The sequence below is a fragment of the Panthera onca genome, chromosome E2 (genome assembly GCF_046562875.1).
Source record: "Panthera onca isolate mPanOnc1 chromosome E2, mPanOnc1 haplotype 2, whole genome shotgun sequence".
NCBI classification, from domain to species: Eukaryota; Metazoa; Chordata; class Mammalia; order Carnivora; family Felidae; genus Panthera; species Panthera onca.
This window is the reverse complement of record NC_138353.1, coordinates 19,886,004-19,908,812: the sequence shown is the minus strand read 5'-3', so window position 1 is coordinate 19,908,812 and position 22,809 is coordinate 19,886,004. Positions and strand designations below refer to the sequence as shown.

The window sequence follows — 22,809 nt, the reverse complement described above, 5'->3', positions numbered from 1 at the left end:
TGGCCATTGTTTAGTTAGACCGTGTGTGGTATGGAGACCCATGTACCTGAGCATAAACATAAGAGTGTGTGTGTGTGTGTTTCTAGAACGTCTGACTCCCCTCACCTCTGCTTCTTCATTCCTGACTCATTTCATTGTTAATACAGAGTGTAAGCAAAGGTGTGGATTCACAGACTGAAGGAGAAGGGAGCCGCCCATCCATGGACTTATTTAAGGCCATCTTTGCCAGCTCCTCCGATGAGAAGTCCTCATCCTCTGAGGATGAGCAAGGCGACAGTGAGGATGATCAGGCAGGTACCGGGGAAGCTGACTTCAAAAGCTCCCAAGAAACTGACTCGGCAGAAACATCATCCGTGGCACGTGGTATGTCGCTACTTTAGATTTGGGGATCTAAAGGAGAAAATGAGGATGTGTCTAGAGAAGCTGCTTCTTTGTTTAGTGTGCAGTTTTAAACCAGGAGAATTAGCGGGCAGCGATGTTTTAATCTTGTATATTTTCAGTTGTGGATTTGGATGTAAATTTCTGGTGCATTTTTATGATAGTTATGTTTGATAATACCGATTTTCCCACTTATCTTAGTTGAGAAGAATTAAAAAATAGTAGAATTTTTGTTTAAAAAATAGCATGTTTTTGTTTTTTTTTAATTGGTTGATGATGAGGTGCTAGGATTATTGGCAACTTTTGGTCCTGAAGTGTACAGGGCATTTCCGCCAGCCAGGAGTTTGGACGGGAAAGGAAGTCATTGGGCGCTTGTAAGGGTGGGAGGTTTTTCAGATGCTTGGGTGGGTGGACAGAATTTTCCATCTCAGCCTTTTGGCGGGGGGGGGGGGGGGGGGGAGAGGGGTTTCTAGCCCTGACAGTGTGTGGTAGACTTGGGTATAAGTTTTGAGGGCCTTGAACCAAGAAGTTACATAGAGATATAAAACATCGCTCATTCTTAGGCAGTTTGCAAATGCCTGTTTCCTATTTCTGTGGAAAAAAGTAACCAGCTTGTTTGTTATTACAAAGCGATATATACTTGAACTGTAAAAGTTTACAAATATAGAACTGTAGAAAGCCCAGGATCCTTGGAATCCCGCTTCCCCGAGATAAACATTGTCAATACTTTGATGCATGCTCTTCCAGGTTTTTTGCATTTTTCTTTCCTCTGTATGAAAACATAGTCATCTGTTTAAAAAATGGCATTACCAATGTGAACATGGTAGTGTGTTTATATTCAGTTTTCCCCCTCTTTGATCATTTATTTTCAATGAAATTAAGCTTTCTGAGCTGGGACTGTCTTAGATCCCTGTTTGTAAGTTTTTCTTCTTCTCTGAGGATATCTTTCCTCGAGGACATCTTGCAACTCTTGAGGTCTCAGTGAGGTGACCTGGAGCGTGTGCTGTATATGCCCCTGTGTTGTCGCCGCTGGTGCACTTGCTTGCAGGTGCCTCGTGCGACTGAATTCCCAGCTCAAATGTCCCTGAGGTTGGAGGTCAGGTTTGCCTACTGTATCCTCAGCAAAGTGGTAAAGAAAAGCTTACATTATCTGGTGACAACAGGTATTAATTAAAGATTCGAACAGGTTAATATTAGTAAAATGTTAATACTAACATAAATAGACAAAATTAATACCCTGGTGTTTTTCAGCTAGCGAGCCGGTAGCCCAGGAGTCCGCACCTTCCTTTCCGATACAAAAGATGCAGATAGACGAAAGAGAAGCGTTCGGCCCACGGCTGCCTCCCGTCTTCTGCCCCAGTGAGTTGAGAGCTCCTTGGTTCACCTGTTTGCATCGGCACCAGCGTCTCCCCTGAGCTGTGACAGCTCTAACCGTGTTATCACTTCCGCCCATCTAGGCCAACACGAGGCTGACCAAATACCTACAGTTGACCTGTGAGCAAGGCGGGGTTTAGGGGCGCCAACACCATGCACAGTTGAAAATCTGCATATAGCTTTGTTCTCCCCCCAAAACTTAACTGTTAATACCCAACTGTGGCCCGGAAGCCTTACTGATGACATGAACAGTTGATTAACATTTATTATATATGTTATATGTATTATATCTTGTGTTCTCACAGTAAAGTAAGCTAGAGAAAAGCAACTGTTATTAAGAAAATCATAAGAGAAAACATGTTTACCGTACTGTACTGGATTTACTTAAAAAAAAAAAACCCACCATGGTGGAGCTGCACGGCTCAAACTTGTGTTGTTTGAGATCAACTGTACATACGTTTGTTTCTGGTTTTTTTGTTCTTAGCTACATTTTGCATCTCATTACTTCCACCTAGTGCCTAAATGAGAATTGTTGCTTTACAGCCTGAGACCTTTAAACTTTTTTTTCCTTCAACCTTCCGTTATATATAATAGAGTCCCGAGTATCTCAAATGTTGTCACTTACAGAAATAAAAAAGTAAAAATCTAGGACACAGAGATGGGTGAGGAATTGTAGGGAAAAGGGTAGTCTGAGACTTTTTTCTGTGTTGGCTGATGTAGCAAATAAAGCAAAAGTAATTCTTTCAGAAGTAAACATAGTCCATCCTCCGTCCCCAGTATCGGTCAACAACTTCCATTCAGTGTCTTAAATGGACAGTTTTGTTAAAATGTTTAGACTGGATTATCATCTCCTTGAAGGCCAGGTTAACAAACATCTGATAACCTGGCCCAGGTATATAAATGACATAATTCTGTTATCTGCTTCATAGTTTCCTATAGCACCCACGTATAAACATTGGTTTGATTAATTAAGCCAGCTTTCAAAGAGGTGATAAAAAGTGTGATGTTTTGAAAAATTGAAATGAATGCATTTCTTATTTGCTTTAGTTCAGATCTCCAGCTTAAAGTAAGTGTATTGGAATTTAAGAGCAAAGTTATTTATTCCCATTTCCCAGACCATCCTTGATATCCTTGTAATAGTTAATTACTTAATTTTGTCTGTGGGTTTTTGAGGGGGAATGGTTTTTCAAAAACAAGCACTTAAAAACAAAAGTTTGGAGAAGTCCGATTTTAAAATATCTGACCAAGCAATAGGACCAGAGAGTTACAGGCACCTGTTACCTAGATTTGGAAAATATCTATTCTTCTGAATTCCCTTGAAACTTTTCTTTAGGTGGAAAAAATTGATTTTTGTTGGTTTGGTGACCTGGAGGTTGATGACCTATGAAAACATTTTGGTCAGAGTTTGGAGGTGGAGAATTTAAGTGTATGCTACTTGCTTGGTCCTTTTTAATGATTATGTACATTATGTTGTTTTCATGCTAATTTTCTAGGGTTTTTTTTCAACTTAGAAGATAAAACGCATATGTAATGTGCTTTAGTAAAGGGAGGATGATGTGAGGGGAGCTGGCGTTTATGTGCCAGATTCTAGGCTACGGGATTCATGTGCACGGTTCTGTCCAATCCTCTGTGTCCCAGAGAGAGCAAGGATTCTTCCTGTCACTATTCATAGATGGGGAAACTGAGGCTTGGAGAGGTTGAGCAACGTGCGGAAGGTCAGGGAGGAGCTGGCGGCCAAGCTGAGGTTCAGACTCTGGTCTGTCTCCTGAGCTGCCTGAGGATGTTAAATTAAAACAGGCTTGTGCTTTTTCTCTCCCGACTCTATGTCCATCTGACTTATCTGGCAGATAAGGCTGTGGCAAGATACGGGTTGGCTCACACAAGTCTTGCGTTGAGGCTTCTGGCAGTTTCTAAATATAGAGCTACCAGGTGACAGGTAACCTGTTTGTCAGCGAGGCAGGGCAGGAGTCCCACCTTAATGTTAAACATTCCACCTACGTCACATTCCTTGTTCAACAATTTGGGCTTTATTTTCCCCAATAGTTCATGTGTTAACGTTTGTGTTTCAGATGTTCGTCAGAAACTTGAGGCACCTCAGAAAGAGAAACATAAAAAAAACAAAGAAAAACATAAGACCAAGAAAGAGCACAGACGGAGGAAAGAGAAGGTAAGTAACTTCCGGGCATCTTGGACAGCCTGCAGGCTCTGATGTCCCTGCTTCTGTCATGCAGACAAGCCCCCAGGGGTGACAGGGGAAGCCAGGCAGGGAGAATATCTGGTGGCCGAGGTGGGGGCACACAGGCCTCTCTATACCTTGGCAGGAATGTGGACACTCATGTACGCCTTCAATTTGCAGGAACTTTGTTTTTCTTTCAGGCAGAATATTTTAATTATTCAGTTCTACTTTAAAAACATTTTATTTGTGAACATGAAAAGGTAGGAGGAAAGGACATTTAAATACTTGGGAGTAATGGTTGAATCTTAATAAAGTAGTGTTAATTGGTTACTCATTCAATATCAGATGAAGATATTCTTTTGAACATTTTTCCTCAACTGCTCTGTCATCATTATGGATAGAGAGTTGGGTTCAAAGCTTGCTGTTGGAGGTCAAGGAACTTAGGAAGAGTAGCGCGTGCTTTCACTTTGACACCCCTGTCCCACCATCCGTGTGTTTTCAGCGATGGCACAGACTTTTAATTCAGTTGATGTTAGTGTTGGGCCCCAGAGTGGTCAGGACAGTGGTGGAATTGAGAACAAATAGCTCCGTGATTGGCTGCCAGAAAGGATTCCTGAGCAGGGAAGATGATGAACATCCTCTTGTGTCACAGGGAAAAACTGGTGCTGCCAGGTTTGAAAACCAAATTCATTCATTTCTTACCAGCGTATCTGCTGTTCTCTGACCCTTCTACTGTTTTCTTCATTGTGCTTCTCATTGTGCCATCCTGATACGTAGTTTATCACATGTGCCTAACAACGTGGCCCCAGTCAGGTTCATGTGAGGTGGCAGGGGTCACCTTGATGACATGGTGAAGCACGGTTCATGAGCAAACAGCTGAGCAAGAATTCTTGAAACGCTTTTGGTGCAAAAAGGTGATTTTATTAAAGCACGGGGACAGGACCCAAGGCAGAAAGAGCTGCACCGGGGTTGTGAGAGTGACTGATTATATACTTTTAAGTAAGTTTCTAAGGAATTTGGAAGCAAGGCTTTCAGGACCTTGAGGGGCTAGCTGCTCTTAAGGTTACTTTTAGTCTTTAATCGAACATCAACGTGAAGGCACTAAGGCAGCCACGAGTTCCTCGAGGAAGGTCACACTCTGCACGTTTCTATCGGTGGTGCGTATCAATGGGCTGCAAGCTGTAAGGAGATTTCAATGAAGCTACGTTTCTCTTGCCTTTGTCTCCCTCGTCAACCTTGGAGGAGACAGATGGGGGCTAAGTGTCAAGATGGCATCCTGACCATGTCTGGTTCTGCCGTGTCTGTTGCCAGAGGGTCAGTTCAGAGTGTGTGCGTGCAGCTGTGTTGTCTGGTCTGTCCCATCGTAGACTGAAGCTCGCTCCAAATGAGATGTTTTGTCTTTGTTTTTGAATGACTCCGGCAACCAAATGCCTCCTTAGCCTGTCATTGTGCCCAGTCAGGGAGGGAAACACCCAGTTGTCCCCCCTCCCCCACCGCCCTTTTCTTTTTCAGAAAAAGAAACACCGGAAGCACAAACACAAAGGCAAGCAAAAGAATAAAAAACCAGAGAAGAGCAGTAGTTCTGAGAGTACAGACAGCAGCGACAGCCCGAGTGGTGAAGAAGGGACTGTAGACCTGTCACCCCAGGAACTGCTGAGAAGGTAGGCAGTGGGGGGCACTGGTTTTCAGAAACCTTCCAAGGCTTGTTGGAATCTCCGTGTATTTGCTGAGAGGCAAATGTCAGAAATGATCGATATGTATATCGAAAAAGAAAGAAAAAAGAAAGAAAGAAAACCAAGAAAGGTACTCAGGACCCCAGTGTGTTCCACTTCGGTGCATGGCCCTCCTAGGAGGGGACGGGTGGAGGGTGGCGCTGGGGGTTGTTGTGGTCCTATCTGGATGTCACAGTCTTCACTGCTGCACAGCCTGGCCCCCACGGAGCCAGGAAGGGGAAGTCCATCTGCGGGCCCAGGATGAAAGGGGAGGCACAGGTGAGCCCTGGCCATGTGAGCCCTACCTGCTGAACCAGCTCGTTAAAGGAAGAGTAGCTCGGTCCTGTTCTTAGTCCCCATGCCTCCGAGGGCCTCCTCCTCCATTCTCTACTCTGGTTTCTTAGCCATTTGATGTTGTTCTACCCACCTGCATTAACTACTGTGGCCTTGTAGGTATATCTTGCTGTCTGGAAATACAAGTGCCACCCCCTTGTTCATTTCCATTTACTTCTTCAGAACAGACAGCAGATTCTCATGATTCAAAAATACAAAGATAAGCATTTCAGTTTAATCCCGAGCCTCCTGAAGTGGCTGTGCCAACTTACATTTCCCTTTCCTCCTGCATGCCGGCGTGATGGTAAGGTGCCCACACCACGGGCATTGCTCATTTCGTCCTCATGCACTCCAGCGAGGCAGACACGTGGGTCCCCTCATCTCCCAGGTGGGACGGCCAGGCCCAGGGAGGTTAGGTCACATGGCCACAGAACCTCACTCTTGAGGATTTGGGGCCATCTGATGAGTCATTCCTGCGGGGACACCCCTCAGTGCCCATCTGGAGGGCGTGGTGGGAGGGCGGGAGCAGGGCTTGCTGTGGGACACTGTGCAGCAATCAGAAAATGTGGGCAGAGAGCTGTGTGCTGATTGGCATCTAAAACTTACCATCAAGAGATCAAAAGCTGCAAAACGGTGTATCCAGGCAGTGCTGTTAATGTTAAAATGTCCTCTGGCCTTTGGATTTCCCTGTGTGTACATTTATGTACATCCTGGCACAGGAAGAGGGCTGGAGGGGTTCTTCCCACACCTGAGAGCACCTCTCTCCAAGGAAGGGAGGGTCAGAGGTGTGGAGTGCACTTAAATCTTCACTCTTGTGGTTGTTAAAGGTTTAGTCCCCCCGCTCCTCCCCACCGAGCCTCCTGGGTTCTAACCTTGGAGCCCCGAGGGCCCTCCACCCTTTGTGCCTCACCCCTGTCTTCTGCAAAGGACAGTGGGAGGCTCATGACCACAGGGGTCTCATTTGCATCCCCAGCACCTGGCATGGAGTGTCACTCTTGGTAAGGGCCCTGATGCTTTTCTGCTGTGACAGTGCCACTTGGTTCTGGGTGGAACCGTGGTCTGCCGCCTCCACCCCTTTCCCCTGAGACACCCCTCTCCGTCCTGTCTCTATCAGATTGTCTTGCCCATTCTAGAATTTCACAGACGTAGAATCATACAGCTAAGCAAACACCTTAGTGCACACACATACATATATGTGCACAGACCATCACCTTCCAGCTCCATGCATTCTCACCGCCTGATCAAGGGATACGCCAGCACCCCACAGCTGCTCGTGTCTCCTCCCACTTGGCATGCCTACCTGCATTCCCAGAGGTAGCCCCTCTTCTGTCACCGTTGGTTACTCTACTGCTTGGACTTTACTTAAAGGAACCACGTATGACTCTTGAATTGGTTTGTGAGAGTCCCCCATGTTATCAGCTGCAGCAGCTGGTTCGTCCTCATTGCCAGGGAGTATCCCTTTATGTGACCACACCAGAGCGTTCATCTCTTCTGTTGTTGCGGACATGTGGTTTTTCACTTTGGGGCTGTTGAGCAAGGATCTAGAGCCAGTGTGACCCAGCTGTAGTCAATGAACACCCTTGTGTGCATGAAGCTGAGATTTAAGACTGCCAACTCAGGAGCCCTTGGCCCTAGAGCAAACATGGTTTTTTTTTCAGCTTCTTCCCAAAGGTCCTACAGGAGCTAGGTGAGTAGGATTAGAACTTGCTTTTATAAACAGGTCCTAATATGAGATGTGGAGACTGAGTCTCCCTGTGTGTTTGGGGGTGACAGAGAAGCATTTTTAAGAATGCAGATTAAACTGATGCTTCTAGGGGCGCCTGGGTGGTTCAGTTGGTTAAGCATCCGATTCTTGATTTCAGGTCAGGTTATGATCCCAGGGTCATGGGATCGAGCCCTGCATCAGGTTCCGAGCTGAGTGTGGAACCTGCTTAAGATTCTCCCTCTCTCCCTCCCTCGCTCTCTCCCTCCCTCCCTCTCTCCTGCTTGTGCTCTCTCTCTAATTAAAAAAAAAATAAATAAATGATGGTTTCATGGTCTGTGGTTGTCCTCTGTATTCTAGGAGTCCAGATGTACCGCTGCGAGTTGGGGAGGTCTGGTGTGCTCGGCCCCCAAGGAGCTGTATGGCTTTCGGTTCTTATCTAATTGTCCTCTCTCTTTTATTTCCTTTTCTAGGCTGAAAAGTCTTCCACTAAGGCGGCAGTAATTGAATTCTGCCCTGGTCTGTCCCAGTACCAGATCTCCTCCATGATGGAAGCTCGTTGATTGCTAAGTTAATACATTGTACAGATTGTATTTATATGTAAATTCATGCTGTAAAATAATTTTTAAAACCTTGACATTTCAAAGGCTGCCTTGGAAGGTTGCAGAAATTGATTTCTATTTTTAACCTCAGTTAGTGTCAGAGGAAATAATTCAGACTGTACAGTTTAATTAAAATGGAATTTTTCTATTTTCTTTTTGATTTTTTTTTTTATTTCCTGAAACTTTAAAAAAGAAATGAAAAGTGAAGGGTTTTCTCTAGTTTTGTTAATGGGGAAAGCTGAGTCCAGTTAAAGACATTTGGCCTTACATAAGGACTCGTGTGAGAGGGAGGTGGTCCGCACGTGGCTCTTGCCTCTCCTAGTGGAGAGTGGTGGCTGGGAGTCCAGCAGGGGGCCCAGCATCAGGGTCCTGGCAGGTGGCCTCAGCCTCTCCAGGTGGATGTCCCCCAAGTGTCCCACATAGTCTCCCATACCAAGAACTGGGGAGTGTGCGCCCACAGCCCGAGTCACACAGGCATCAGGTCCTTGCTCTGCAGCCCTGGGGCCCCGCTCCCAGGCTGCCTCATCTGTACTAACCAGACTTTTGAGAAAAGTGCTGGCATTCAAAGTGACCTCATAGAAAGATCAGAACAATTGAACAAGTTTAAAAATAGCAAGAAGGAAGAAGACCACTTCAGCCACCCAGAGGTGACAACAATTAATGTTGTGGAATATCCACCCAGTCTTTTTCTATCTGTGGGGCTGCTACCCGACTGGAGGTGACATTCGTTCTCTCCTATTGTCATTGACATTAGGACACATCTCTCCTTCGTATTCTCATATGCGTCCCCGCCTCCAACAGCTGCATCTTAATTCATGCATGGCCCATTCTAGATCTAGTGATCATTTCTCTCTTGTTCACGTGAGGTGGGTCCGCCACGAGCCCCTGCGCAGGCCGAGGGCACACAGAAATCGTCCTGGGACAGGGAGCCGGGGAGAACCAAAGGAAAGCCCTGGGGGTGGGGCTGCTCGTTTCACATGCTTGGACTTATTCCTTTTGTGCCCAGGGCCGGAACCCCGTTTTTCTAGGAGTAAGCGTGTTCCGCGTGGAGGGGAAGCAACGAGATCGCAGCGCGAGGGGGAGGGCGTGGCGTTCCCAGGAAGCGGGCGCGGGGCGCAGGCGCGTGGCGCCACCGTTCGTTCGTGGCCTGGCCGGGGTGCTGGGTGTCGGCAAACCAGCGGGTGGGGCTCTGAGATGGCCTCAGAGCCACCCTGCGCCCCCGGCTCCCCGGAAGCCCCGGACAAGGGCAAGAAGACAGTGTCACAGCAGTGTGAAGTACAGCCGCTTTTGGTCCCCTCCGGCGACATTGCGCATCCGCCCCAGAAGCTGCCCCGTGCGGCCCTGGTCAGGGGCTATGGCCGCTTCCATCTGTCGATTGTGGAAGCACGCCAGAGCCAGCTGCTGTCCGGCTTGGACCCCCTGGAGGTGGGCAGACGCTCACTGCCATTAGAGAAGCACCCGATGCCTGAGGAGAAGTTCTGGGGCTACCAGGAGTCCCTCTCCAAGGTCAGACCACCGGGGGCGGGGGCGAGGAGCACAGGCTTGACCCCCACACGTGGGGAGGGCGCAGTGAGCCGGCTAAGGGACCTGTGGGGACCAACTTGGCATTGCCGGGGGCCCCTGAGTGAAGCCCTTGGGCTGCTGTCCCTGGGAAAACAAGGCTGCCCTGGGGGAGAAGGACAATGTTCCAAAGCAGGGGATCCTGACCCAACCCAGAGTGTGGTTTCTGGCTGAGCCTCCCCAATGTCCCCATGGTGACAACCCCAAGTGCATACCCCAGGGTCGGCGAAGGAGCCCTCCACGCCCATGAAACCGAGTTAGCTCCAGCAGCAACAGAAAACTTAGAAGAATAAAAAAATAAAAACCTACCAACACTACTTTGTCTTCTCAGCGATAGCTGGAGAGACACCACATTGAAACAAAGGCTGGTGGCCTGTCAACAGAATTCTTGGGGATGAGAAAAGGATTTCCAAACCGAAACCCCCCACCGAGTCTTTAAAATCGGAGCAGAGAACTGAAACAAAATTAGCAAACAAGCTCCTGGGATACTCTGAGACTCAAAGAACAAATATAAAGGAACTAGAACTGTGAGAGAAAAGGTCATGCATGCGGGAGAGATCCAGAAGAGCCAATATACATACAGGAGGTGTTGGCGAGGGAGAGGGAGCAGGGGGAGGAGAAATACCGAAGGAAAACAGTGAAGAGACTCTCCCTGGGTTGAGGAAGACTGAATTGTTCCCATGGAAAGAAATGGTCCAGTTCAATGCGAGATGGGAGGCAAAAATCGCCTGCCTGGGGAGGGTAGGAGCGAGGCTGTGGTGCCCACAGACCACAGACGGAACAGCCTGGGATCAGGTTGACGTGCTAGGCTTCCTGGCCCGCCCTCAGAACACCTGGGAGCAGAGCCCACAACGGGGATTGCTGATGGCACTAAAAGTGTCAACGCTTTTAGTCATGATACTTGTTCTGCTTTTTAAGTGAAATTAAAGGAGAGCACAGACATTATATTTTTTCTCAGTAGAACATCCCCAAGACTCCAATTCAATAGATATAATTTGTTTTTAAACAAGTCTCCCTAGGAGCCTTGCCCCCATTAACCCACATCTCTGTACTGAGGCAAGAAATGTTTCTAGCTTCTTCTGTAACCTTTCAGAGATATTTTATTTTATGCATTTCCCAGCATATATACGTATATCGTCTTCTTCTTCTTTTTTTTTTTTTTAACATAAATGGAAGCATACCTTAGACCCCTTATGTACCTAATTTCAATTTTTTTACCTAAGGTATTTTAGAGATCTTTCCATATCAGTAAAGAAACATCTTCCTTGCTCTTTTTTATGGAAGTATCCCACTGGCTAGCCATTTCCTGAGGACTTTAACCAGTCTCCTGTGGATGCACATTCAGACGGCTTATGATTTTTTGGGCCTAAGGTTTTTATGACCCATTAAGATGACAGAAGTTGAGAAATTCCAAGTTTTCCCAGAGGATGTTTCTGACCTAAGAACTCTCTACCTGACCAAACTGCTGATTCCCAATAAAGGCAACAGAAAGATACTTTCTTTAGACCTGCAAAGACTCAGAATGATGCTTCTTTTTGAGGACAAAGTTACTTGGGGGAGCACTCCAGCAAACAGGGGGAAAAAAAGAAAAAGAAAAACTCCGGTACGGGAAAGATCGGCTTAGAATAAACAGTGGAGAGCAATGACTCAAAACAATACAATCTGGAGGTGATTATACAGTGAGATTAACGTGGTGGTGTAGCTCAATGAAAATGTTACCAAATGACCCCTTAAAAGGAAAGTGCACAATGCAAAACTTAGTGTTAAGTTAATAACGTTCCAGATGATTTCATCGAAATCTCTGAGATGATTTGCTAAAGCACATTCTCAATAGATAGTGCTTCATTCTTGGTTTTTATTTAATGCACACTCAACACACGAATGGCTCTCGGTATTTTAGAAAAGAATCGGCTCAACACCCCCACCCGTGGCTTCCTGGCGCATTTAAGATGAAGTCCAGAGATGTGACCATGACCTTCCAGGCCTTTTCGCATCTGGCTCGTCTCCCTATTCTCCTGCTCGCCTGTGACCTGTGAACCTCCAGGCAGGGACGGCCTCGGGTCCCTCCTTCCCGGGAGGCTCTCCCCGCCGTCCAGGGTGCAAGCGCAGTGCCTCTGGCCGGGAGCTGCCCCGCGTACCGGCTGTTGGACGGCCGCCCCCCTTCCCGTGGCGCGCGGGCGCAGGAGCCTGTTCAGTCCCGGCGGTGCCCACGGATGCTCGCTCTCCGCCCTCCGTTCCCGCCGGCCCCACAGCGCCTAGATAAGGCCCGACGAGGTTACAACATACTTGTTGATCAAGTGAAGGAAAGCTACACACATAAAGAACTGACTTTTTGTTGTTGTTTTTACAAAAATTGGACCGTCCTCTATGTGCCAGTTTTGTTCGTGCCTCCGGATATGTACCTGTGTGTTTGGAACGTCTCCGCAGCGCCTCGGGGTCTCTATCCCTAATGAACCCCGAAAGTACTATGCCCAGAAGAAACGCGGAACCAAGGTCCCCGGAAAGGACGTCGGGGTTAGAGGGATGCCAGCCGCTCTCACTTGCTGGTCTGTTTGCCCATAATGAAAGCTCTGTTTTTGCCATGAGAGAACGAAGACGGGGAGTTTGGAGACGGACGCAACTGCAGAGTGGGGAGCTGGGGGTGGCCGCCCCGGGGCCAGGGACCCGCGCAACGACGACGGGAGGGGTCGCGTCCCCAGCATACGGTTGGTTCCCAATGGCTGCCGGACGCCAGGACCCGCCGCCCGCCCGGCTTGCCTACGCCCCCTGGTGGCCAAGCGGGTGTCCGCGCCCGCACGCCTCGACCCCTGGCTGCCGAATCCCTGTCCCACCTCTCTGCGCTTCTTGGAGGCGAAGAATGCCTCCTTCCGTGCATCCTCACACCGCCGCGCTCTCCGCAACCCCTGTAGCCACGCCTCCCCTCACCCCTGCACCTCCTGCTGAACCCGCCTCGCTAGCGAGGTTCCCCGTCCAGAGTCCCTGCATCTCCGCACTGCCTGGCTGCAGAGCCCCAAACCCCTGATTTCCGTGTCCCGCATTCCCTCGCGTCCCTTCACACTACCACAGTTCGACACCCCCACATCCCGGACATGCACCCCGGCCCCGGGGTAATACGGCGCCATGGAGGCGGGTGGTGGTGGTGGCAGTGGACCTTTTCAGGCTTGCTCCTTCTATCCCCCCTCCTTTTTAAAAGCATTGCTTTATTGAGGTGTAATTCACATATCTTACAAGTAACCTATACAAAGTGTGGGGTTTTAGGGTATTCGCAGAGTTCTGCAACCAGAGCCACAATCACTGTAGAACATCTCGTTGACTGAAGCCCCATACTCATTAGCAGTCAATCCCCATTTCACCTGAAGCCAGCCTCTCAACTCTAGGCAATTACCAGTTTAATCTCTGTCACTATAAAATTGCTTGTTCTAGACCTTTCATAGAAAGGGAAGCAAACAACATGTGGTCTTTTGTGACTGGCTTTTTCCCCTTAGTATAATGTTTTTGAGGTTCATCCATGTGCAGCAGGTGTCAGTACTCGTTTATTTAAAAGCACATACACAGGGGAGTCTGGGTGGCTCAGTCCATTGAGAGTCTGACTCTTGATTTAGGCTCAGGTCGTGATCCCAGGGTTGTGGGATCCAGCCAGGCATCTAACTCCGAGCTGAGTGTGGAGCCTGCTTGGGATTCTCTCTCTCTCTCTCTCTCTCTCTCTCTCTCTCTCTCTCTCTCTTCCTCTGCCCCTCTCCCCCACTCACTCTCTCTCTCTCTCTCAAATAAAAAATAAATACAAGTAAATCTATATGAATATAATAAATACATGTTATATATATCACACACTTTATTCTTTAGAGCAGTTTTAGGTTCAAAGCAAAACTGAGAAGATACAAAGATTTCTTGTATATCCCTTCTCATTATCAACATGCCCCACTAAATGAAATATTTAAAACCATTAATGATCCTCAATGATACCCAAAGTCCACAGTTTACATTACAGTTCACTCTGGGAGTTGTACGCTGTATGGGTTTGGACAAATGTATAATGACGTATGTAGTCATTGTGTACATTATGTACGTACAGAGTAGTCGCACTGCCTTACAAATCCTCTGTGCTCTGCCTGTTATCCCTCCAAACCTCCCCACCCCTGGCAAGCACTTTTCCAGAATGTCATATATTTGGATGCAGACGGTCCTTTCAGACTGGCTTCTTTCACTTAGTAATGTGAACTTAAGTTTCCTGATTTTCTTTCTTTCTTTCTTTCTTTCTTTCTTTCTTTCTTTCTTTCTTTCTTTCTTTCTTTCTTTTTTTTTTTTTCACGGCTTGCATGTCTTTTCATGGCTTGGTAGCTTGTTTCATTTTTAGCGCTGAATAATACTCCATTATTTGGATGTACCATAGTTTATTTGTCCATTCACCTACCAAAGGACATCTTTAGGTTTTTCAAGGTTACTTCCAAGTTTTGGCAGTCATGGATAAAGCTGTTGAAACATCTATGTGCAGGTTTTTGTGTGGACATGAGTTTTTAAACTTCTTTGGATAAATACCAAGGAGTATGATTTCTGGATTGTATGTTAAGAGTATGTTTAGTTTTAGAAGACACTGTCAAACTGTCTTCAAAAGTGGCTGTACCATTTTGCATTCCCACCAGCAATGAATGAGAGTTCCTGTTTCTCCACATCTTTGCCAACATTTGGTATTGTCAGTGTTACAGATTTTGGCCATTATGTGTGCAGTGGTAACTTATTGTTGTTTTAATTTGCAACCCCCTGATCACATATGATGTGGAACATCTTTTCACATGCTTATTTGCCACCTGTGTGTATATCTTTTTTAGTGAGGTGCCTGTTAAGGTTTTTGGCTCATTTTTTAATTGGGTTCTTTATTTTCTTATTAAGCTTTGACAATTTTGGATGATATTCCTTTATTGGATGTGTCTTTTGCAAATGTTTTCTCCCACTCTGCGGTTTGTCTTCTCATTCTCTTGACATTGTCTTTCATAGAGCAGAAGTTTCAAATTTTTATGAAGTCCAGCTCGTCAATTATTACTTTCATGGATTGTACCTTTGGCATTGTTCCTAAAGAGTCATTGCCATACTCAAGACCACTTAGATCTTCTCCTATGTTATTCTCTAAGAGGTTTATAAATTTGCATTTTACATTTAGGTCTGTGATACATTTTGAGTTTTTGTGAAGGATGTAAGGTGGATGTTTAGATTTATTTTATTTTATTTTTTTGCATGTGGATATCCAGTTTTTCCAACACCGTTTGTGGAAATCCTGTCATTTCTCCATTGTATTAAATTTGCTCCTTTATCAAAGAGCAGTTGGTTTTATTTATGTGGATCTATTTCTGGGCTCTCTAGGCTTCGATCTATTTCTCTGTTCTTTCACCAATGCTACACTGTCTTGATTATTGTATCTTTAGATGGAAGTCTTGAAGTTGGGTAGTGTCAGTACTCTAACCTTTGTTTTCCCAAATCTTCTGCCTCTCCATATAAACTGTATAATCATTTTGTCTGTATCCACAAAATAACTTGCTGGGATTTTGATTGGGACTGCATTGAATCCATAGACCAAGTTGGGAAGAACTGACCTCTTGACACTATTGATTCTTCCTATCCATGAACATGGAATATATCTCCATTTATTTAGTTCTTTGATTTTGCTCATCAGAGTTTTGTAGTTTTCCTCATAGAGCTCTTGTACATATTTTGTTAGATATATACCTAACTATTTAATTTTGGGGGGTGCTAATGTAAATAATACCATGTATTTAATTTAAAATTCCACTTGTTCATTTCTGTTACGGCAAAAAGTGATTGAATGATCTGCTAAAACTGCTATTAATTCTAGGAGTTTTTGTTGATTCCTTTGGATTTTCTACATAAGCGATAATGTCATTTGTGCATTAAGACAGTTTTGTTTCTTCCTTCCCAATCTTACACCTCTTATTTCCTTTTCTTGACTTATCGCATGAGCTAGAACTTCCGGTACAATGTTGAAAAGAAGTGTTGAGAGGAGTCTTTGCCTCATACCTGATCTTAGTGGATACACTGAGTTTCTTACCATTAAGTATGATGTTAGCTGTATGTTTTTTTGTTTTGTTTCATTTATTTTTTGAGAGAGAAAGCATGAGCAGGGGAGGGTAGAGAGAGAGGGGAGACAGAGGATCTGAAGCGGGCTCTGTGCTGACAGCAGCGAGCCTGATGTGGGGATTGAACTCATGAACTGTGAGATCATGACCTGAGTCAAAGTCAGAAGCTCAACTGACTGAGCCACTCAGGTGCCCCAACTATAAGTTTTGTAGATAGTGTTTGGCAAGTTGAGAAGTTCCCTCTATTTCTAATTTGCCGAGAGTTTTTAAAATCATAAATGGCTATTGGGTTTTGGCAAATACTTTTTCTGCACCTATTGATATAATCATGTGATTTTTCTTTTTTATCTTATTGATGTGATGAGTTACATTAATTGATTTTTGAATATTGAAGTAGTCTTGCATACCTGGGATGAATCCCACTTGGTTATGATGCATAATTCTTTCTATACACTGTTGGATTTCATTTGCTAATATTTGTTGAGGATTTTTGCATCTATGTCCATGAGAGATATTGGTCATTAGTTTTCTTATAATGTCATTACGTGGTTGTGGTATTAGGGTAATACTAGCCTCACAGAATGAGTTAGGAGGTATTCCTTATGCTTCTATCCCCTGAAAGAGATTATAGAGAATTGGCATAATTTTTCCTTAAAGGTTTGGTAGAATTCACCAGTGAACCCATCTGGGCCTGCAACTTTCTGTTTTGGAAGGTAGTCACTATTTCAATTTCTTTATTAGATAAAAAGCTATTCAAACTGTCTATTTTTTTCTTGGGTGACTTTTGGCAAATCGTGTCTTTTAAGGAATTAGTCCATTTCATTTCAAACTTGAATTTAGTCCGTTTCATTTCCGGTGATTAAATTTGTAGAAATAGTTTTTCATAGTATTCCTTGATTATCTTTTTAACATGCATAGGATCTAGCTTTCATTTCTGATATTCGTATTGTGTTATCTCTTTTTTTTTTTCCTTGGTCAGCCTGGCTAGAGGCTTATCTTTTTTAAAGAACAGTTTTTGGGTTCATTGATTTTTATCAGTTTGCTGCTTTTGATTTCATTGATTTATGCTCTAATTCTTATTGTTTCTTTTCTTCTTCTTACTTTGGATTTAATTTGCTCTTCTGTTTCTATTTTCCTAAGGTGCAGGTTTAGATGATTGATTTTAGATCTTTCTTCTTTTTTAATATGTGCATTCAACGTTATAAATATCCCTCTAAGTTCTTCTTTCACTGCATCCCACAAATTTTGACAAGTCATGTTTTAATTTTGTTTGGCTTAAAATATTTAAAAACCTCTATTGAGGTTTCTTCTTTGGCCCATGTGTTATTTAGAAATGTGTTGTTTAGTCTCCATGTATTTTGGTATTTTCAATCATCTTTCTGTTATTTATTTCCAATTTAATTCCATTGTGTTCTGAGAGCAGACATTGTGTGATTTCTGTTTTTTTTTTTTTTTTAATTTGTTAAAGTGTGTTTTATGGCCTAGAATGTGGTCTACCTTGGTAAATGTTTCTTATGAAGCTGAGAGGAATGTCTATCCTGCTGTTGTTGGATGAAGTCATCTGTAGATCTCCATTATATCCAGTTGACTGGTGGTTGCGTTGAGTTCCATTATGTCCTTGTTCGTTTTCTGCCTGCTGGATCTGTTCCTTTCTGAGTCAGTGTTGAAGTCTCCAAGTATGACAGTGGACTCATCTGTTTCTCTTTGCAATTTTATAGCTTTTGCCTCACATAGTTTGATGCTCTGGTGTTAGGCACATACATGTTAAAGATTACTGTATCTTCTTAGAGAATTGACCCCTTTATTATGCAATGCCTCTTTTTATCCCTGATAACTTTTCCTCACTGTGAAGTCTGCTCCGTCTGAAAGTAATGTAGTTACTTTTGCTTTCTTTTGATTAGTGTTAGTATGGTCTATTTTCCTCCATCCATTTACTTTTAATCTGTATTTGTCTTTATATCTGAAGTAGGTTTCTTTCTTTTTTTTTTAATATGAAATTTATTGTCAAATTGGTTTACATACAACACCCAGTACTCATCCCAACAGGTGCCCTCCTCAATACCCCTCACCCACCCTCCCCTCCCTCCCACCCCCCATCCACCCTCAGTTTGTTCTCAGTTTTTAAGAGTTTCTTATGTTTTGGCTCCCTCCCTCTCTAACCATTTTTTTTCCTTCCCCTCCCCCATGGTCTTCTGTTAAGTTTCTCAGGATCCACATAGGAGTGAAAACATATGGTATCTGTCTTTCTCTGCCTGACTTATTTCACTTAGCATAACACTCTCCAGTTCCATCCACGTTGCTACAAAAGGCCAGATTTCATTCTTTCTCATTGCCAAGTAGTATTCCATTGTATATATAAACCACATCTTTATCCATTCATCAGCTGATGGACATTTAGGCTCTTTCCATTACTTGGCTGTTGTTGAAAGTGCTGCTATAAACATTGGGGTACAAGTGCCCCTATGCATCAGCACTCCTGTATCCCTTGGGTAAATTCCTAGCAGTGCTCTTGCTGGGTCATAGGGTAGATCTATTTTTAATTTTTTGAGGAACCTCCACACTGTTTTCCAGAGTGGCTGCACCAGTTTGCATTCCCACCAACAGTGCAAGAGGGTTCCCATTTCTCCACATCCTCGCCAGCATCTATAGTCTCCTAATTTGTTCATTTTAGCCAATCTAACTGGCATGAGATGGTATCTGAGTGTGGTTTTGATTTGTATTTCCCTGATGAGCGACGTTGAGCATCTTTTCATGTGCCTGTTGGCCATCTGGATGTCTTCTTTGGAGAAGTGTCTATTCATGTTTTCTGCCCATTTCTTCACTGGATTATTTGTTTTTCAGGTGTGGAGTTTGGTGAGTTCTTTATAGATTTTGGATACTAGTGCTTTGTCTGATGTGCCATTTGCAAATATCTTTTCCCATTCCATTGGTTGCCTTTTAGTTTTGTTGATTGTTTCCTTTGCAGTGCAGAAGCTTTTTATCTTCATGAGGTCCCAATAGTTCATTTTTGCTTTTGATTCCCTTGCCTTTGGGGATGTGTCAAGTAAGAAATTGCTGCGGCTGAGGTCAGAGAGGTTTTTTTCCTGCTTTCTCCTCTAGGGTTTTGATGGTTTCCTGGCTCACATTCAGGTCCTTTGTCCATTTTGAGTTTATTTTTGAGAATGGTGTAAAAATATGGAACGCTTCACGAATTTGCATGTCATCCTTGCGCAGGGACCATGCTAATCTTCTCTGTATCGTTCCAATTTTAGTATATGTGTTGCCGAAGCAAGCACTGAAGTTGGTTTCTTGTAGACAGCATATTGTTGGGTCCTGTTTTTTCATCCACACTGATAATCTCTGTCTTTTAATTGGTGTATTGATAGTGATAATCCAAGTGATTATTGATATACTTGGATTAATACCTACAATATTTGTTCTTGTTTTCTATTTATTGCCCCTGGTTTTTGGTTTTTGTTCCTATTTTTGTCTTCCACTCTTCTACCTTTGTGTGTGTGTGTGTGTGTGTGTGTGTGTGTGTGTGTGTGTGTTGTTTAAAGATTTTATTTTTAATTAATCTCTACACCCAATGTGGAGCTCAAACTCACAACCCCAAGCTCAAGAGTCACATGCTCTACTGACTGAGCCAGCCAGGTACCCCACCTTTTGTGGTTTTAGTTGAGCATTCTATGTGATTCCATTTTCTCTCCTTTCTTAGCATATCAGATGTATCTCTTTTTGTTGTTGCTTTTTTTTAGTGGTTGCCCAAGAATTTGCGATATACATTTACAGTTAATCCAAGTTCACTTTCAAATAACACTATACCACTTCATGGGTGGCATCAGTAATTTAAAATAACAAAATATTTCTAATCCCTCCCTCATGTCCATTGTATCATTGCTTTTATTCATTATATATAATATATAATATTGTATAATTATAGTTGTATGTTAATTGTATAATATATGATATATTGTTGCTATTATAATATATAGTATATATAAGGTATTCTATATAATACGTTCTTACTATTATTATTTTGAACAAGCTGTTATCTGTTAGATCAATTAAGAATAAGAACAAGGTTTTTATTTTACCTTCACTTATTCCTTCTTCAGTACTCTCCTTGCTTTATGTAGATCCGAGTTTCTGACCTATATCATTTTCTTCTCTCTAAAGAAGTTTTAACACTTTGGGGTGCCTGGGTGGCTCAGCTGGTTGAATGTCTGACTTCGGCTCAGGTCATGATCTCGCGGCTCGTGAGTCTGAGCCCAGTGTTGGGGTCTGTGCTGACAGCTCAGAGCCTGGAGTCTGCTTCAGATTCTGTCTGCGTCTTTCTCTTTGCTCCTCCCCTGCTCGCACACTGTCTTTCTCTCTCTCTCAAATATAAATAAACATTAAAAAAATGTAAAAAAAAAAAAAAAAGAACTTTTAACACATCTTTCAAGGCAGGTCTACTGGTAAAAAGTTTTCTCAATTTTTGTTTGTCTGAGAAAGTATTTGTCCTTCACTTTGGAAGGATAATTTTGCAGGATACAAATTTCTAGGTTGGTGGTTTTTTTCCCTCCTAATACCTTAAATATTTCACTTTAGTCTCTTCTTGCTCACATGGTTTCTAAGAAGTTGGATGTAATTCTTATCTTTGCTCCTTTACAGGCAAGGCATTGTTTTCCTCTAGTTTCTTTTGGGATTTTCCTTTTATCTTTGATTTTCTATAGCTTTTAAATGTTATACCTAGGTGTAGATTTATTATTATTATTATTATTATTATTATTATTTTGCATTTATCCTGTTTGGTGTTCTTGGAGTTTCCTGGATCTGTGGTCTGGCATTTGAAATTAATTTTGGGGAAATTCTCAATCATTTTTTTTTCAAACATTTCTCTTCCTTTCTCTCTTCTCTTTCTGGTATGTTCGTTACGCGTATATTACAGCTTTGTAGTTGTCCCATGGTTCCTTGATATTCCGTTCTGTTTCTTTAAGTCTTTTTTTGTTTATTTGTTTTCTGTTTGCTTTTCAGATTTGGAGGTTTCTATTGATATATCCTCAAGCTCAGAGATTCTTTCCTCAGCCGTGTCTAGTCTGATAATGAACACATCAAAGATATTCTTCATCTGTTACAGTGTTTTTGATCTGTAACATTTCTTTTTGGTTCTTTCTTTGAATTTCCATCTCTCTGTTTACACTGTGTACCATCCACTACGTTCATTAGAGCCCTCAGCACATTAGCCACAGGTGTTTTAAATTCCCAGTCTGATAATTCCAACATCCTCCTCATATCTGGGTCTGGTTGTGTTGTTATGCTTGTGCTGTCTCTTCAAGCTTTGTTTGCTGCCTTGTAGGATTATACTTTTTTTTTTTTTCTTGATAGCCACACATGATGTACTGGGTAAAAGGAACAGATGAAAAGAAGTCTATAGTGGTGTGATGCTAAGGTGTCGGGAGAGGGGGAGAAGTCTACAGTCCTATGACTAGGTCTCAGTCTTGTAGTGGGCCTGTGCCCACTTTGAACTTCACACGTGAACTTCACACGTGTTTTTCAGTCTGCACCCCTCCCCGCTCTCCACCCTTAGTGAGGTGGGGTTGGATGGCTAGAGGGGCCCGCTGGGTGTTTGCCTTCTCTCATGTGGAAGACTAGAGCTGGTTGGGGTTGGGGACTTCCCTTCCCCCAGGTCTGTGCGGCTCTGATAAAATCCCAGCAGGTCAGGCTCTGGTTAAGTAGTTTCTCCTGACAAGCAGAGCTTGTTGAGAAGAACAAAATGCTGTGGAATATTTCAATATGATTCCTTTCCCCTCCTCCCCTCCTCCCCCAGCCAGAAGCACGAGGGGATTTTTCTCTTATAGTCATTGTGAGGACCAGGTGCTAGGGGAGACATTTATTAACATAGATGTGAAGGTCCCTCACCACTGGGTCCCCCTGGAGTTTTCAACTCTCTAAGTTGTCCACATGGAGTCTCCAGCAATTTGTCAGTTATAAGTCAGGTTTCCCTGTCCTGGGACTCGTTGCCATGGAGGTTGCTGCCCTTGGATTTCTGCTCTGTAACTTGGGATTCTTTGTATTGGCCTCTGTCTCTCCAGTTTTGGGAGCAGCAGTCCGCTCTGTGACCTCACTTGTCTGAGGAATGTAGGAAGAGTTGTTGATTTTTCAGTTTGCTTGGGTTTTAATTTGTTGTGAGGATGACGTGGTGGCTTCCCAGCTTATTACATGGCAGACCAGAAATGAGAAGTCTTCATTCCTTTTGTATTGCCTAGTAATATTTCATTATGTGAATATGCCTCATTTTATCTGTTCATCTGTGGATGGATATTCGAATTATGTCCATTTTTTTATCATTATGAATGATACTGCTGTGAATACTCGTGTTCAACTATTTGTGTGGGCATACGTTTTCTTTCTTTTTTTTAAATGTTTATTTTTGCAAGAGACTGAGCGCAAGCGGGGGAGGGGCAGAGAGAGAGCGAGACACAGGATCGGAAGCAGGCTCCAGCCTCTGAGCTGTCGGCACAGAACCCGAGGCAGGGCTCGAACTCATGGACCACGAGATCATGACCTGAGCCGAAATCAAGAGTCAGACGCCTAGCCGACTGAGCCTCTTGGGTGCCCCAACGCATATGTTTTAACTTTTTAAAGAGTTACTGAACTATATTCCAAAGGAGCACACCATTATACATCCCCGCCAGCCATGTGTGAGAGTTCAGAGTTCTCCACATTCTTGTCAACACTTGTTATTACCTGATTTTTGAGCACATTCCCATGCACTGGAGCTCATTGACATATCTTCTTTGGAGAAATGCCTATTCGGATCTTCTGCCTATTTTTAAATTGGGTTGTTTGTGTTTTTATTGTTGAGTTTTAAGGGTTCTTTATGTATTATGTATCAGATAAGTCCCTTATCTGATATATGATT

The 22,809-nt window shown here is 43.8% G+C and overlaps 2 protein-coding genes and 1 non-coding gene across 6 annotated transcripts in view; 2 read left to right on the top strand and 1 right to left on the bottom strand.

Annotated features, from left to right (window-relative positions):
- GPATCH1 (G-patch domain containing 1) overlaps positions 1 to 8,425 on the top strand; it is a 39,397-nt gene extending 30,972 nt beyond the window's left edge. For all 3 annotated transcript variants that reach the window (XM_060650920.3, XM_060650919.3, XM_060650921.3), the window contains exons 16-20: positions 147 to 363; positions 1,630 to 1,737; positions 3,822 to 3,919; positions 5,441 to 5,589; positions 8,149 to 8,425. In XM_060650920.3, coding sequence (XP_060506903.3) covers positions 147 to 363; positions 1,630 to 1,737; positions 3,822 to 3,919; positions 5,441 to 5,589; positions 8,149 to 8,179 — 603 coding nt within the window. In that variant the 3' untranslated portion in view covers positions 8,180 to 8,425. The remainder of the gene's footprint in view (positions 1 to 146; positions 364 to 1,629; positions 1,738 to 3,821; positions 3,920 to 5,440; positions 5,590 to 8,148) is intronic.
- Positions 8,426 to 9,239: 814 nt separating this feature from the next.
- The window catches only part of WDR88 (WD repeat domain 88), a 45,050-nt gene continuing 31,480 nt past the window's right edge, over positions 9,240 to 22,809 (top strand). The window contains exon 1 of one of the 2 annotated variants that reach the window (XM_060650922.3): positions 9,240 to 9,783. In XM_060650922.3, coding sequence (XP_060506905.2) covers positions 9,472 to 9,783 — 312 coding nt within the window. In that variant the 5' untranslated portion in view covers positions 9,240 to 9,471. The remainder of the gene's footprint in view (positions 9,784 to 22,809) is intronic. The other variant, XM_060650923.3, reaches the window with a different exon arrangement.
- On the bottom strand, positions 19,092 to 19,198 carry LOC132691398 (U6 spliceosomal RNA). The gene has a single exon (XR_009615746.2). It is a non-coding gene; the product is annotated as a U6 spliceosomal RNA (small nuclear RNA).